Here is a 17410-nt window from a genome sequence, read left to right on the forward strand (position 1 = left end):
CACCTCCAGGAGCCCTGGGCACCCACAAGTGACAGCTGAATCCAGCCCTCCTTCCCTAATGCATCACACATTGAGCTCATCACCTTAAGCCCTTGGAGAGCCCTTGAAAAGCAACAGGGCCTCTCAGTGTGGAAGTCTTCAGGCACATTTTTGACTCCAACTTTGGAATGAGAGCCCAACCTGAAAGCATTGCATAGAGGAAATCCTCTTTTATTAGACCTAAGCCAGCTCTGACCCTGTGACAGACATTCACAGATTCCTCTGTGTCAAACAGGATGGGTTCGGGCTGCTGGAGAAGTGGGATGAATTCAAATCCTTCTGTACAAACATGATTATCAGAGAGACAATGCCCAATGCACAAAAGGTGTCTGAGACAAACTGGAAATTGCTTGTGAGGAGAGATAGGCAGCTTAGTGCTGCTGAACTAGAAGCAGCTGAATCAGTTTGTTCAAGGGCACCTTTGAGCTCCTTGTTCCTCATGCTGTAGAGGAGGGGGTTCACTGCTGGAGGTACCACCGAGTACAGAACGGCCAGCACCAGATCCAGAGCTGCGGAAGAGATGGAGGGAGGCTTCAGGTAGGCAAACATGCCAGTGGTAATATACAGGGAGACGACAGCCAGGTGAGGGAGGCACATGGAGAAGGCTTTGTGCCTTCCCTGCTCAGAGGGCATCCTCAGCACAGCTCTGAAGATCTGCACATAGGACAGCACAATGAAAATGAAACACCCAAAGCATAAACAGGCACTAACCACAATAAGCCCCACTTCCCGGAGGTAGGAGTGTGAGCAGGAGAGCTTGAGGACATGAGGAATCTCACAGAAGAACTGGTCCAGGACATTGCCTTGGCAGAGAGGAATGGAAAATGTGTTGGCAGTGTGCAGGAGAGCATTGAGAAAACCACTGGCCCAGGCAGCTGCTGCCATTTTAACACAAGCTCTGGTGTCCATGAGCATAGCATAGTGCAGGGGTCTGCAGATGGCAACGTAGCGGTCATAGGCCATGACTGTGAGAAGAGAACACTCACCTGACATGAATAAGGCAAAGAAAAATATCTGGGCAGCACATCCTGAGTAGGAAATGGTGCTGGTGTCCCTCAGGGAACTGGCCATGGATTTGGGGATCATGGAAGAGATGGAGCCCAGGTCGAGGAGGGAGAGGTGGAGGAGGAAGAAGTACATGGGGGTGTGGAGGCAGTGGTGGCAGGCTACGGCAGTGATGATGAGGCTGTTGGCCAGGAGGGCAGGCAGGTAGATGCCCAGGAAGAGCGAGGAGTGCAAGAGCTGTAGCTCCCGTGTGTCTGCAAACACCAGGAGGAGGAACTCCTTCAGGGAGCTGCTGTTGGACATTTGCTGTGCCCTTGCTTCAGGACATTGTCCAAGGAGGAAAAGGCATTGACAAGTTAGGAACAGGCTTCTCTGAGCCAAACCCATTCCCCTCCTCAGAGCAACCCCCACATTGCCTCTCTCCTTTACCTTGTTCCACTCCCTTCCCTCACCTCTGCTTTGGGCTGAGTGTGTGGTGCAGAGCAGGGACCTCTGCCCATGGGCTACAGAGGAGTCAGCCCTGCTCCACCTGGGCCTGTAAATGGAGGTGTCAGACTGTCCTGTGCAGTTGGTGGAGATACCTGGGGATGGGCACCCTGAGCGGGGTGAAGGGGATTTGGTCTGGGAAGCAAGGGGAATATTCTGTTTTTCTCATTGGGAGAGATGAATACAGCGCTCATGCCAGCTGTGTCTGGAAGAGAAGGTCCCTGCGGGGGACGCATCTCTCCCAACCTTGCCCTCTTGATCAGAGCTGCCTGTATCTGAACCAGTCACACCAGCTCCCACTCCAGCATGGGAGAGAAACAGTGCAGTGAAGGCAGGGGCTGACCCAACCCTTCCTCAACCTCTCTGCCCCACTGACATGGACCCTGCCCTCACATCAGTTCACCCTCTGCACTCTTTCTTCAGGCACTGTCAGGGGAGTGGGAAGTTCCTGCCTCCGCTGCAGCTGAACCCCCTCCTTAACCCCACCGAGCGTGAGAGCAAGAACCAGAGCAGCACAAAGAGGTGAGGAAACTGTGAGGACTACTGTGACACTCCGACCACAAGGAAAGCAAGGAGCAAGACACAGACGGGCTCTCAGGAAAGCCTTCAGCTCACCCAGCTGTGCTCACCACCTCCCAGACAGCAACCAGAGCAGGACAGTCACTCTCAGCCCCTTTGTCCCACAGTGAGAAACAAAGCTCTGCTGGAGGTCGGGCTGCTGAGGAGGAGGCTCATGCCCTGCACCCCCTGGCCTGGAGGGCAGAGGCTCTGCTGGGTGGGAGAGGAGACACAGAGGGGCTTCCTTAGAGGAACATGTCTGCACGGAAGAGGTTCACGGGGAGGTCTCCACATTCCCCCTCCCACAGCATTCATGTTTCCAGCTTCCTCTCTTTCGCTGATCAGATCTTCCCTGCTCAGAGCTTTTCCTCCTGGGAAATGGGAGCTGCTTCTCTATCCCTCGTCTTCTCCCTGTCAGCGCTCACAGACCCCATGCAGAGTGGGGAAAGAGTTTTCGGAGGTTCCTCGCAGACCTCTTGATCTCTCTCTGTCAAGTCTAGGAACATCAGTCTGTTGTCCAAACCTGGCAGCTCCTTTTCCAACCCTCCCACCTGCAGAAAGCAGGAATCGGAAAGCAGAGACTCAGGAAAGCTCCTGATCTTCAAGGCAACCCCTGCCATGAGTGACCTCCTGCAAAGGTCCCTTGGAAATACCGTGGGGGTGAGCTGGAGCTGAGAGCAGCCCTGACCCACACAGCACCCTCTCGATAGCAGAATGAACCTGCTCTGAAGGCGGTCGCTCCTTCCACCCAGACCTTCTCCCCACAGCGCTGTGGGGAGCTCCCCGGGCAGGCTGAGGGCTTACTCACGCAGGCAGCAGAGTCACTGCCCCGGGCACACAGCACCCTGGGGTGCAGGGCTCTGCTCTGAATTACAGCCCTGCGCACACCTGGGGGCACTCCCTGGCTTCACAGCCCTGCACCAGCCCTGCAAGCAGGTAGCCCTCATGCCCTGTCCCTGCAAGCAGGTAGCCCTCATGCCCTGTCCCTCTGACCGTGCGGCAGCGCATCCCTGCTCTCAAGCACCTCCTGCTCCAAACAGCAGAAGCTGGGAGAGCCACCCGGACAGACGCTCTCAGCTGTGGAAGGTGCCAGCTGCAGCAGAGCCCTCCGGGAACCACAGCAGCGGTGCCCTGCAGCCAGAGCCTTACTGTGTTAGGGGCTGTGAAGGTTCCTCCCTGCAGTGAGCTCTCAGCCGTCCTCCCGTTCCCAACTGCCTTTAACTTCTGAGTCGCTCATCTCCTCCTGGCCCCTGCAGGCAGTGCCCTGAGTCTTGCTGCTCCATTCAAAGGAGCTGCACCTGGACAGAGCTGTCTCTCTGCAGCGCCTGCCAGGTTGCCCTGGGCTCCGGCAGTCCCAGGAGGCAGGCCCAGCTCAGGAGCAGAGGCCCAGCTGAAGACGTGACTTTCTCTGTCCCCTGTGCGCCCTCGAGATGGTTCCAGGGCTCCAGGGCTCACAGTTCCTGAAAGGCAGCAGACTGATTCCCCCCTGACTGATTCCTCATGCTCTGATCTTCTCAGAGGCACCACAAGGCAGGGGGAGCCATCTGCACACACACAGTAACAGCTGACACAAGAGAGCTTGAGTCTAGGGGACCTTTAGAAACTTGTGGAACAGGAACCTCATGAAGTTTTACATGGAGAAGGGGCAAGTCCTGCCCTTGGGGAAGGGTAACTCCCATGCATCAGGGCAGGTTGGGACCTTACCGGCTGCAGTGTGACCCTGAGGAGAAGGGTGTGGGCACTGTGAGAAATGCCATATGAGCCAGTGGGGCACACTCATTGTGAAGAAGGCCAGATGACCACGGGCTGCCTTAGGAGGAGCGTGGCCACCCACACAAGGGGAGCCATTATCCCCCTCAACACAGCAGACCTCCTGCAGGCAGGTGGGCTTGGAAGAGACTGTGAGGTTACTGGTAAAGGGTCAGCTGGTAGGCCAAAAGTCTAACTGGAGGGGACATTGTGGTGAGAGCCATTGTTTCTCAGAAGCTCCTTGGATGGTAGGAGGCACATGGCTGTAAAGGTGAAAGTGATGTCCCTTCTGTCTCTGCAGGTGATGGGCCAGCAGCAAGCACATTGCTGGGAAAGTGGCTGTGAGATCACTTCTGTGCAAGCATCTGGTAGACCATTAGGAGGCCCATGGATGGGATGTGTCAGCAGCTCATTTCCTTGGATGCTCATGGTGAGGTCACTGCTGCCTGAGTACCCAATAGGCTACCCACAGGCACAGGACTAGGGTGCTGATTTTGTGGTGTCTCCTGTCTTTGCAGGTGATAGGCCAGCAGCAGGCACACGGCTTGGATGTTGGTTGTGAAGCCTCCTCTGCCTTAGGACCTGACTGGAGAGCAGCAGGCACATAGCTGGTCACGTGCATGAGAGAAGCTGGAGGGCCAGCAGTAGGCCCCTTGGCTTGGTGGATGATTGTGAGGTGACTTCTATGTGAGCAGCTGAGAGGTGAGCGTTTGGATCTGACCTAAGGCAGGTGTTTGTGAGGTCAGTTCTGCCTGAGGATGTGGTTAGACAGCAGGCGCAGAGCCTGCTGACCCAGAGCCTGCAGGCACAGAGCCCTCACCCTGCTGCAACACTCTTCCCACTGCAGCCCAGGAAACTGATGCAGCCTTTGAATATCAAAAGCACTTGTCTGGCTCCTGCTGCTTCATGTTGTCTACCAGGACCCCCAGGCCCTTCTCTGCCAAGCTGCTTTCCAGCCAGTTGGCACCCAGAGTGACCTGGTGCATGGGGTTCTTTTCCTCAGGTTCAAGACCTTGAATTTCTCTTTGTGCAACTTCCTGAGGTTCCTCCCTGCCCATATCTCCAGCCTGCAGAGGTCCTTCTCACTGACAGGGCAAACATCTATTTGTATTATGTTTGTGTTTTAGGAAAGGATTGTGTCTCAGAATCTTGTAGGGCCTTAGGAGACCCAGGACCATGCAGATGACTGTGAGGTCACTTTGTGTGTCTGCAGGTGATGGGCCAGGAGCAAGCACATGGGTTGGAAACTATGAAATCCTTTCTGTTTGAGTGCCTGACTGTGAGGTCACTCTTGTCTCTGCCGGTGATGGGCAAGGAGCAGGCACATGGCTGGGATGAGTAGTGGTGTGATATGCTTCTTGTCCTCAGAATGGCTTCTTCCAGATGCAGGCCAATGAGGTTCCTGTACAAGAAGTGACCTCACCATCAACATCACAGCTGTGTCACCCGGCACCTCCCTCTCCCCTGTCCCTATGGGATTACACCCGTGTGGTGGGACAACTTGCATGGCAAGATGAAAATGGGCTCCTGGGAAAGGCAGGCTCGGATAGCAAGGAAGTGGAGGTGTGCTCTGAGCAAAGGGGTGGCTGGAGTGCACAGAGCTTTGCCCTAGAGCTGGTGACCAGCCAGTCCAAAGCACTGTGCAAATGGACCGTAAGGCAGGTGGAAAATGGGCTGGACCATTGGGCCAAAATGCTTTGACCAGTGGCACAAGGTCCAACTGGTGGCTGATTATGAGCAGCATCCCTCAGGCATCAACATGTCGAGCAGCACTGTTTAATGTCTTCGTTAACGTCCTGGACCATGGGATGGAGCGCACTCTATGTATGTTTGTGGACTAGGTACAATTGGGGCAGGACTCTGAGTAAACTTGTCTAGTTCCCTCGGAGTGAGCGGGGGGTGGGTCCAGAGGTCTCGTCCACCCTAAGTGCTGTGATTCAGTGAATCTTTCCCTGAAGAGCTCTGGAAAGACAGAACAGTGAGAGGAAGCAGAAAGGACAAGGAGGACATAGTTCTTCAGAACAAAGCTTCTGCATTCAGAGGGTTGGTAGAAAAGGTATTGGGCTGAATAACTGGACACAAATATCTATACTCCACTAGAAGGAGGAAATACTGCACTGCATGCACTTGGTGCTGCTAATAAGAAAGAAAGAAAGAAAGACAAGATTCATTAGAACTGGTAAAACATACTTGACCTTCTGGAAATGGCTGTGTGTTCTTTTCAGTTTTGGCATAGAGTTGTTTTTTGCAGAGGTTGCAATTTATGGCTAAACATTTTCATTCAGGCCTTTATTTGTTTGCCCTCGTATAGAGACTGTTGCTGCCTGAGATGCCCTGGGGTCGCTGAATTCCCATGACTAGAAAGGGAAGGGCAGACACCTGGGTTAGGCAGAGACACCTGCCCTGGGGGGGGTCAGGCATGGGGTGAGATCAGTCTCAGCCCTGTTGTCACCTCAGATGGAGTCACACTTCATTGACCGTGCAGGGAAGGAGAAGGGAGTGTGGCTAGACTCATTGGGACATCTGTAGGACGTCACTGTGACACAGATATGTGGAGATTTGTGCAGATGTGGCCTTCCAAGAATACAGTGTTTTCTTGAAGCTGGTCAGCCTGCTTTCCTCTATCAGGTGAGAGAGCTCGGCATGTCAGAGGGTGACTCGCTCTGTGCAAAGAGTGAGGGGTGGCAGGGACAGCCGTGGTCAGGGGGAGGTTTTCTGAGCAGTGGGCTCTGTGCGAGACACAAAAGGATCTTCTTCAATGGTGTAGGCCCGATTATAACAGAAATGTTTGGAAAATGGCATGAAAAATGAAACCAGAAAGAAAAAGATTGGAAGCAAGGAAATGTTTTGTTATACTTTCCAGCTTTAAATTTTTTTGTGTTCCTATTGTCTTTCTTGATTTCTTTTTCAATGTAGTGGTCTTTTAGGGGGAGTGTGTGTGTGTGTGTGTGTGTGTGTGTGTGTGGTGGACATCTGGTGGCCTCTCTAAGTGCCATTGGGTGTTTGTGGTTCAGCACCTGAGATCTGCCTGGAAAGGGGAAGACTTGGTTTGAAAGATTCAGGAATATGAACACACTTTTATTAGCTCCAATGATTGATTGATTCTAATGTCAATGATTTTGTGTGATGAAAGAGTGGAAATCTTCAGGAAGGATATTAATCTCAGGAGAAGAAATACTGATCTGCCCTCGACCTTATGTTTCCACTGCTCGGTGTATTAGGCTGTGGATGGCATCTCTGTCATCTCCCACATATTTCCACATGTCCTGCCTACATTGATCACTTCTGAGGTCAACTTTGCATCAGACGATCTGGGCTTATGCACTTCCCATAGTTTCCCAGTTTTCCTCCTCCCCTTCCTCTGTATCATTCAGGCACCTCTCAACTCCCTAGTCGCTGCTCTGAGCTTCAGGGAGTCGGAAGCTTGTCTCGTCTTTCAGCACTCTCATTGTCTCTTCAACCAACTCCTTCACTGTGTTTCTAACTAGCCTCCCCCATCTATTTGTCAAGAACATGTCAAGGAAGGCTATTCCTTGCAGACTGTGGACCTCCCTGGAGGCAACTTGCCCTTGACATACACTTGAGGATTGTATTGTATTTCTTAGGACACTGCATCATGTTTATTTTTGTGTAATCAGAATTGAGACAAATCCTTCTGTGTCTGTTTGCAGCTGATTTTCTAAGGAAAGCAGGTGGGAATTGGTGCCCAGGAGCTGCAACATTCAGCTACAGGCTTGAGTGGGAAAAGGCTAGATGTTAAGCCGAGTGAGGGAAGTCCCCAGGGGCTGAGGAGAGAAATGTCAGGGCTGGGGAGGTGGAGAGGAAGGTTGTCCATACATGTCTCCTATCCAAACTACTGCTTTTCCCAAATGGTCCCTCTGGGTGGCCTGTAGCACCACAGCACTACCCTTCAAGTGACATTTTCTTTTCCTAATGTCACATCTAAACCCCACAAGCTGCTGTGTGTGGCTTTTTCTCTTTCTCATGCTGTTTCCCACTACCAAGAAAAGCTCTGTCATCTCTTCAGGCAGTCACAGTCTACTACTCTCCTGGTCTTCTTCTCTGCTTCAGCAGGATAAAGAAGCCCAGGTCCCTCTACCTCTCCTCACGGGTGAGGTTATTCCCACCTAGGTGCAGGACTTGACACTTCTCTAGTAAATCTTCATGAGGTGTCTGTTTCTCTGAATCACCTTTGTTTCTCAAGTTCCTTCTGGACTGAAGCTCTTCTGTGTCCAGACAAACAAAAAATCAAACCAAAACAACCAAAAACCAAAACAGCACCAATGGGTTAAGGGCAAGCAGGGGAGGGCCAATTGTATATTGGGAAGGGATCCGGTTGGTAAAAGAAACAAACTCAGAAGAGAGGAAAGAAAAAAAAAGGGAAACTAAAAGTGAAGGAAAGGATTGATGAGGGCTGTTCTGGGGATTCCTGCCAAGAAGCCCTGCATCTGAATACTTCTGAGTGGAGGAGGACAAGAAAGCTGGCCTACCTCCACTCTCACAGGGAACATGCGTGCTTTCCCTGCCATCAGCAAGAGAAGATTGAGAATGGGAAGAATTACAAACTCCTTCCGGGTGGAAAGGAGCTCAGGACGTCTCTAGTGCAATCTCCTTGCTCCCAGCAGGGCCAGATCTGGGGTGAGAGCAGGTTGCTCTGGGCTTCCTTCAGGCTAGTCTGAGAAGCCTCCAAGGGAGGAGACTGCATAGCCTGTCTGGGCAACCACTTGCAATGCTTGACCATCCGCGTAGTGGAAAAGCTTTTCCTTGCCTCCTGCACAAATGTCTCTTCTTTCCACTTAGACCCATTGTCTCTTGTCTTCTCACCATGCACCCTGGTGAAGAGCCGGCCTCCATCTTCTTGAGGACCTTCTTGTAGCCATTGGAAGGCTGCCTGTAAGATCCCTCCAAAGCCATCTCTTCTCCAAGTGGAACAAGCCCCATTTCCTCACACAGCAAGTCCTCCAGCTCCCCGACTCTTGTGAGGGCCCTTGGCTGAACTTACTCCCAGTTATCAACCTCGTTCTTTTTCTGGGGACCCAAACCTGGATACAGCGTTCTATCTGGGGTCTAATGCATACTGCCTAGAAAGTGATCATTTCCCTTGACCTCCTGGCTATGCTCCTGGTCCTACAGCCCACCATACTTCTGGCTCTCTTTGCTGCCAGGGAACGCTGCTGCCTCATCTTTGGCCTCCTCTCCACTAGGACCCTCAGGTCCTTTTCCACACAGCCACTCCCCAGGCCCTCTGACCCCAGCCTGTAGCACTGCGGGGTGCTGGTTTACTGCAGGGGCAAGAGCTGACATTTGTCCTGGCTGAATTTCTGGAGGTTCCTGACAGCCCATGCCTCCTGCCTGTCTAGGGCCCTCTGAATGGCAGCCCTCCAGCAAAGGACTGGGCTCCCCCACCTCCCGCCTGGGGTCATCTACAAGCGTGAGGAGTGTTGCCTCCTCTGTGTCACTAATCAAGAAGTTAAATAGGACAAGTTCCTGGAGAGATCAGTGGTGCTCCCCTTCTCCCTGGCCTCCAGGAATAGGACTACACATTCACCACTGCCCTCTGAGCCTGATCAGCCAAGCAGCTTTTTACCCATACAGTTGTCTACTCTTCTAACATGCATGCAAGACTATTGTGGGAGACAGTGTCCAACACCTTGTTGAAATCTAGGTGAAAGACATTCCCTCTTCTCCATCCACAAACACAGTTATGGAATCAGAGAAAGCAATCAGGTGGGCGAAGCAGAGTTTACCCTGTGTAAATCCATGCAAACAGTTCCCTGTCGCATTCTTCTCCTTCATGCGCCCAGAAATGTGATCCGAGAAGATTCGCTGCATGACACGCTCCTCACCAAAGGGAAGCTGAACTGTCTGCAGCTCCCCAGCTTGTCCTTGTGGCCTTTCTTGAAGATGGAGGTAACACTTGCCTTTCTCCAGTCAGTGGGACTTCACCCCAGCTCCACAACCTTTCCAAGATGATAGTGAGTGGCCTTGCTGTGACAGCAGTCAGCTCTCACAGCATCCTCGTCTGCAGCCCATCCAACCCCATTGGCGTGCATGGTTTGAGTTCTCCCAAGTCATCCCTCACTAGCCTCATCCACTGTTGGTGGTTTTTGTCCTCTGGAGTCTTGAGCCAAGGCACAACAGCCTGGGAGACCTTGCTTGGGAAAACTCAAGCTAACAAGGGTTTGAGTTCCTCACACCTCTCTGCATCTGCTGCTACAAGGTTCCCTGCCCCATGTAGCAGTGAGCCAGCCTTCTCCTTTGGATTCTTTGATTCTCACTCAGGCAGTAGCAGCTCTTCTTCAGGCCCTTCACATCTCCTGCAAGTGTCAATCCTACGGGAGCTTTTACTTCCCTAACACCCTGCCTGTGATCCTGGACAATATTTCTATATTCTTGTATTGAAGCTTCTCCCTCCTCCTGCTTCCAGGATGCTGCCTGACTGCCCTGGAGCTAAGGTGTGAGGTCCCTGATTACCCAAGTTGGTATATACCCCTGCAGTATCTGCTAGTTTTCTTTAGTGTCAGGATGGTTCATTTTTGTCCCTGGCAGGTGCTGTCCTCAAAGATCTGCCGGCTTTCCTGAGCTCCTGCACCTTTCCAAGCTGCTTCCCATGGGTTCCCTGACCACTCCCCAGAAGAGGTCGAAGTCTGCTCCTCTGAAGGCCAGAGTCTGTGCTCCATGACTATCCTTCCTCATTCCCCTCAGCATCTGGGACTCCCTTTTTTCACCCCCCACCACCCCCTCCACCCCGCCATAAGAACCAGGGCCTGTGATTCACAGATTTGACCACATTCCTTAAAGGAGACTGCATGCACCTCCTCACCCTGACTCGGTGGTCTGCAGCTCCCATCACAATGTCACCGTTCTTCTAATGCTCACCCACAAGCTCTCACCCACCCCCTTGCCTCTCCCATGGAAGAGCTCTGAGCTGCTCCTTCACACAAAGGGCATCCTCCCACCTCCTCTTCCCTGACTGTTTCTCCTGAAGAGCTAGTACCCTACCAGCACAGCCCTCCAGGCATGTGAGTGATCCTACCACATCTCAGCTATTCCAACCATGTTTCAGTCTTGTGACAGCTTGCGTATCTCCATCTGCTCCTGGCTGTGCCCCAGGCTGCATGCATTTGCATATCTTTGGACTATAGAGCCTCCACTGTGGCAGAGAGAACAAACTGGTCATGATGAAAGATTTTGCCAAGAACCAAGGGCACTGTGTGTGCAATGGCCCCACTTCAGAATAGAGACATGTGGGCATAAAAAGCAAGTGGCAATGTAATGGTGAAAGGAGATTCCCACGCAGAGAGCAAACCCTGCAGTGCCCAAAGACAGGGAGAAACAAAGCTGGGCTGTGCAGGAACGGCAGGAGAGAGGTTTGCTGCGTGAGCTGACTCTTTGGAGCCTGTGATAGATGTTAAACAATCCAGGCAGGACAAGATGCCAGTGAAGAAGTCCCTGGGCCTGGGCAGCCTGTGATCCAGCCACCCTGAGGTCACCATTAGCCCAGTGCCTGGTCGTTTCAAGTGCGGGGGTGAGAAGAGGTTCAGGGACAGGAGAGCTAAAAGGGTTGGAGAGTGCAGAGACTAGAGGGGAGACCTTGGGGTGTTTATACAGCACGCTTGAATGCAGATGGGATGGACTTTCCCTAAAGGCTGTGGAGGGATTCAGTAGTCTGGGCACAGGCAGAAAACATGAGATGCCCTGAGGTGTTTGGCCAGCAAGCACTCCAAAGGAGCATGGCTTTCCTGCAGGGGCCATGGAGTACCTGCTAGAAGCATGCAGTTGTGCTGCACAGCCCAGGCATCTGACATGGCCCTGCCAGCCTATTTCTGTGTCACTGCCTCAAGTGTCTGCATGGAATTACATCAGCTGTTTTGCAATGCAGGGATCTTCATATGTCTCAGCTTCCTCCTGAGTGGAGCTCTAGTTGTCCTAGGCATCTAGTGTCATTTCTGATGGCCAAAGAAATTCCCACCAGAGAGCCACCTGATGCTCCAGAAGGATACAGGGGCCCCAGTTGCTCCATCAGAGCAAGCAGACACTGGCACATGCCTTGGACCACCTCTGTCTCTTCCAATGTCCCCGGATGTTTGTGTGTGAGCAACTGACTCCCACTCTCCATCTCCAGGGATTATAATGCTAGCCTAGACAAGGAGCTCGCATGCAGACCTCTCTGTTGTGTACACCAGCTTGGGCAAGGGGAATCCCACCTTCTGCATGTTTGTGGAGTTCACAGGAGGGATCTGAACCCCACTCCAGCGCATGGTCTTCTAAACAGGCATGAGAAACCTAGATTGACTCATCTGAATCAACACCCGAACCATGGGAAAATGAACTCCTTTCTTGTCCCCTTCTAGGTGTCCTGCCTAGTTAAGACATGGGAAAATGGGTTTCCTAGGTAGGATGTTTCCCCCTCTAGCAGATAACCATCTTCTGATGAGACAAATGACACTGCTGTAACTGGTCTCCCTGTATTGTTCAGAGAGAGAGCAAAGGTGATTATTTTGGTCTACTTCAGTCAACATTTCCCAGGAGGAGGAGGAGGGAGCACAAGGGACAGAGAAATTCATGCCTTCAGCTGGGCCTCTGCTCGTAACCAGGGCCAGGCTCCTGGGACAGAGGGAGCTGGTGGCACCGTGGCAGCAGTGCCCATGTGCCCAGCTGTGTGCAGGAGCAGCTCCTCTGCCAAGAGCAGCAGGGCTGTGGGCACTGCCTGCTGCTGCTGAGAGGAGCTGCGAGAAGGCAGAGAGAAGTGAAAGGCAGTGTGGAGTGGGAGGACAGCTGACAGTTCATTGTGGAAGACATCTTCACAGGCTTGACACGGTAAGTCTCTGGCTGAAGGACAACACTACTGAGGTTCCCAGAGGGGTCTTCTAAACCCTTTCCATCCCACAACTGATTTTTTTTTAAGTGTCGTCCTCCTTGCTTCTGCACTGTGCAGGGGAGGAGGAGATGCTTTAGAGCAGAGGTTCCCTGGCACCCCATCACAGGGACAGGGCATGCTGCTACCTTCTGCCAAAGAAGGCTGCAGGGCTGTGAAGTCAGGATGTGCACACAGGTCTGCATGGTGATTCAGAGCAGTGTCCCTGCCCTGCAGAGGAAGGTGAAAAAAGAGGGCTACTTGAAAGGCAAAGAGCTTTCCTCCCAGGGCTTTCCTTTTCCTAATTTGGGCAGGGAGAAAAAAAGAAAGGGTTTTCTGGTCTGACAAGGAACTGGGACTCACACTTTCTCCCTCAGAGATCAGGAGGTCTGTGAGAAAGCTCAGCTTCACCTCAGCCTCAACCTACAACAGAACCAGCATCACCTTTATGGACTTCCTCAAGGTTTATGTGACCTGCTCCTTAGGACCTGCAAGCACAGAGATGCCCCTGCCCATTTCTCACTCCCGGAACATTTCTGTAGGGCAGCACTGAGCCCACAGCAGGTAGGATGGGGTCTGTGATCACTGAGAGGGAAAAGATGTAGGGACAGAGACAGCTCCCAGCAGGGGCAGCTGCAGGCAGCAGAGATGGGCAGGGAATGAGAGGGAACTGCTAGCAGAATCATCATGGGAGGATGGATTTGAGCAAGTCATGGTCAGTCCTTCTAACACAAACAGCTTCCTCTGAGCAAGCTCCCCGTGTCTCCTCTCCCACCCAGCAGAGCCTCTGCCCTGACAGCCAAGGGGAACAGGGCACAAGCTGCCTCCTCTGCAGCCAGACCTCCAGCAGAGGAGAGGGGCATCTCTTCTGCCACGGGTTCATTTCGTGCTCCCCAAAAAAGGGGCTGCGAGCGACTGCTCTGCAAGTTCGCTCTCTGCGAGGCAGCATGCCCAGGTGGGCAAGGTGAAGGCTTTTGTGAATGCCCGTCTGTCTCTCTCCTTGCTCCCTCGGAAGCAGGATCATGGTGTTGCCCCCTGTTTCCTCTCCTCTCCATGGGGCTCCTCCTGCTCTCAGGATCTCTGCAACTGGGGGGTTACAGGTGCACTTCAGACACCGATGCTGACATCTCAAATAAAATAAAAAATATTTTAAAAATCCCTGAAAGTAATTTCTGCAAAACTCAGACAACAGATTTCATTCGACAGAAATGGTTCCCCCCATTGCCATGTACCCCCTACGGCACAGCCAGGTAGACTCCTGCGGAGCCCATGGGCACAGGTCCCTGCTCCTCCCGACACACTCTGCCAGCCTAAAGCAGAGCTCATGGGAAGGAGCTGCACAGAGATCCTCCCAATAAAGGAGAGAGGCAATGTGGTGTTTTTAATGAGAAATGGAACATTTTATTTCTTTAATTGATTATTTTTAAAAGTCTTTTCTAACTTGTCATTGTCCTTTCTTCCTTGGAAAGGTCCCCATGCCCAGGGGGAGCAAAATGTCCAACAGCAGCTCCTTCAACCAGTTCCTCCTCCTGGCCTTTGCAGACACACGGGAGCTGCAGCTCTTGCACTTCTCGCTCTTCCTGGGCATCTACCTGGCTGCCCTCCTGGCCAACGGCCTCATCATCACCGCCATAGCCTGCGACCACCGCCTCCACACCCCCATGTACTTCTTCCTCCTCCACCTCGCCCTCCTCGACCTGGGCACTGTCTCCTCCACTGTCCCCAAATCCATGGCCAACTCCCTGAGGGACACCAGGACCATTTCCTATGCAGGATGTGCTGCCCAGGTCTTTTGCTTTGTCTTCTTATTTACAGCAGAGTATTCTCTCCTCACTGTCATGGCCTATGACCGCTACATTGTCATCTGCAGACCCCTGCACTATGGGACCCTCATGGACAGCAGAGCTTGTGTCAAGATGGCAGCAGCTGCCTGGGCCACTGGTTTTCTCAATGCTCTCCTGCACACTGCCAACACATTTTCCATCCCTCTCTGCCAAGGCAATGTCGTGGACCAGTTCTTCTGTGAGGTTCCCAAGATCCTCAAGCTCTCCTGCTCACACTCCTACCTCAGGGAAGTGGGGCTTAATGTGGTTAGTGTCTTTTCAATGTTTGGGTGTTTCATTTTCGTTGTGCTGTCCTATGTGCAGATCTTCAGAGCTGTGCTGAGGATGCCATCTGAGCAGGGAAGGCACAAAGCCTTCTCCATGTGCCTCCCTCACCTGGCTGTCGTCTCCCTGTATATTACCACTGTCCTGTTTGCCTCCCTGAAGCCCCCCTCCATGTCCTCCCCAGCTCTGGATCTGGTGGTGGCTGTTGTGTATGCGGTGGTGCCTCCAGAAGTGAACCCACTTATCTACAGCATGAGGAACCAGGATCTCAAAGATGCTCTGAGGAAACTGATTCAACTGGTTCTAGTTCAGCACAAATAAGGTGCCCATCTCTCCTCACAAGCAGTAACTAATTAATCTCACAAAACTCTTATGCTTTCTGTCTGTGATAATCATGTTTGTACAGAAAGTTTGAATTCATCCCACTTCTCCAGCAGCACGAACCCCATGTTTTTGCTGAGACACCTGCTGTGAACCTGTGTCTTTCACTGTACCAGAGCTGGCTTAGCTCTAATAAAAGAGGATTTCCTGTGTGCAATGCTTTCAGGTTGGGCTCTCCTTCCAAAGTTGGAGTCAAAAATGTGCCTGAAGACTTCCACCCTGAGAGGCCCTGTTGCTTTTCAAGGGCTCTCCAAGGGCTTAAGGTGATGAGCTCAATGTGTGATGCATTAGGGAAGGAGGGCTGGATTCAGCTGTCACTTGTGGGTGCCCAGGGCTCCTGGAGGTGGTGGATGGTCAGGTGGTATCTCCCATCCGACAGGGCTGGAGACGGATGCCTGTCCTTCTCTAAGGCAGTATGGAGCCTCCAGGAGAGCCCAGGGCATCTCCAAGGGCACCATGTGCCCTGGGGTGGGCAGTGAATGGAGCTTCACAAAATCAAGTGGAGGCACCAAAAGGTAAAGAGCAAACCCAATGAATGTACAGGTGAGTGAGAGCTCTGAAATCGCACCACAGCCAGTGGGGACCCAGGAGGCACAGGAAGGGAGCCTAAAGAGTCCTTCACATCACCTTCAATGAAAAACCATGGGACACATCTCGGGAAACATCTGAACACAGCCTGAGCCATTGGAGATAGCCTGTGATTGCCCAGAGCATTGTCCATGGCCACAGACCCCTTGGTGGAGGTTGTCAGGTGCAATGATGGCCATCCACCTGGGTCTGCTTCCCATCGTGACCACCTCAGCCAGTGTGGAGTCACCCCACAGCCCCGTGGCCCCACAGCCCACTTGTTCTGCCGAATAGCACCACCAGCCTGGGGCCCTGCGGGGAGCACAGGGAAGGGTCCGGGAACAGCTGGGCGGGCCAGCCTGGACACACTGAGGTGGGGAAAGGCTCTGTGGGGAGCAGGGAGGTCCCTGGAGAAGAGGAAAGGAGCAATTGTGCACTGGCAAGGAGGAATAGAGGAGAAACAGGAACGTGTTTCTCTGTGTGTCCAGGAAGGGCAGGGTGCTGTGCCCCTGGGGCAGCAGGAGTGGCCGGAGGAGCCCCAGGGCAGGGGGTCTTGGTGTGTCGTGGAGAGAGGGGCTGGCCCGGGGGGCTGCAGGCAGGCTGGGGGTAGGGGATCTCCTGGACACCAGAAGGAGGGACCCAGAGTGTCCCTGTGGCCTGCCTCCTGGTGCTACTGGGGCCAGTTCCAGCTGGGAGGCTGGTGGGGCGGCAGACACACATCCCCCCTACCCTGGTCGCCCATCCCAGGTTTCGGGGTGCGTCCGGTTTGCTGCTCTGTCCTGCTGGTCTCAGTGCCTGCATGGAGGGGAACGACCAGCCCTGCCCGGCCTCTCTCCCAGCCCCGACCCCAGCAGACCCCGGGCCATGGCTGTGTGCTGACCCCCGCGTGGGACACGGTCGGGGCTGGGCAGGGTCTGGGTGCTGGGGGAGGGTGCCAGAGCAGGAGGGTTGTGAGGGGACGGGGCACCGAGGGCTGTGGTGGGGACCGTGCTGGGGGGACGTGTCCCCAGCCCTGAACACACCCTGCCCTGGCCGGTGCCTGCACAGCGGGGCCATGGGGCTGCTCTCCAGTCCCAGCCCTCCCCACCTTCCCCCCAAACATGACATCCACCTTCCAGAAGGACAAGAAAAAGCCTCTGGGAAAGGACAGACTGCTCCTTGTCACCTCAGGCCCTGCAAAGCAAATCTTCGTGGGAGTGATTTCCAGCCCCAGGAAGGGATTGGGATCAGCCAGCATGAAGTCATGGAGGGCAACTTGTGCCCGACCCCCCAAGATTGCCTCCTGTAATGGGATGACTGGCTGTGTGGACAAGGGGAGTGCTGTGCATAGCTTGTGTATAGCTTGAATGGAGGAAGGCCTTTGACATGGTCTTCCCTAGCACCTTTGTCGCCAAAGTGGGCAGATGTGGGATGGAGCCATATGCACTGGAGTATGCAGGAAATTACCAGGAGGCCACCTGGCTCCAAAGGTGGAGAACAGTGGTGCAAAGTCCAACGGACTAATGGCTACCAGTGATGTTCTTCAGAGGCCAGTACTGGAGCCAATGCTGTTTGCCTTTATGAGTGATGCAGAGGATGGGATGGAGTGATGGGATGCTGTGGTGAATTATCTCCCCTCCCCACCATAGGAACATACTAGAAGATGAACTACCAATCACCG

At 53.3% G+C, this 17410-nt stretch overlaps 2 protein-coding genes across 2 annotated transcripts; one reads left to right on the forward strand and one right to left on the reverse strand.

Annotated features, from left to right (window-relative positions):
• Positions 1–249: 249 nt before the first annotated feature.
• On the reverse strand, positions 250–1347 carry LOC138062725 (olfactory receptor 14A16-like). Its single transcript, XM_068921731.1, has one exon. It carries the CDS (start codon positions 1345–1347, stop codon positions 250–252), a length of 1098 nt encoding a protein of 365 aa, XP_068777832.1.
• Positions 1348–14568: 13221 nt separating this feature from the next.
• Positions 14569–15123, forward strand: LOC138062726 (olfactory receptor 14J1-like; the record flags this gene model as incomplete). Its single annotated transcript, XM_068921732.1, has 1 exon — positions 14569–15123. A coding segment is annotated over one exon (555 nt), but the record flags the coding sequence as incomplete, so codon positions are not given.
• Between the last annotated feature and the right edge of the window lie 2287 nt (positions 15124–17410).

Source organism: Struthio camelus, chromosome 29 (genome assembly GCF_040807025.1).
Source record: "Struthio camelus isolate bStrCam1 chromosome 29, bStrCam1.hap1, whole genome shotgun sequence".
Classification (NCBI taxonomy): Eukaryota; Metazoa; Chordata; class Aves; order Struthioniformes; family Struthionidae; genus Struthio; species Struthio camelus.

Excerpts from the sequence above, each read along its gene's own strand:
- LOC138062725 (XM_068921731.1), bottom strand. The coding sequence starts at position 1,347 with ATGTCCAACAGCAGCTCCCTGAAGGAGTTCCTCCTCCTGGTGTTTGCA.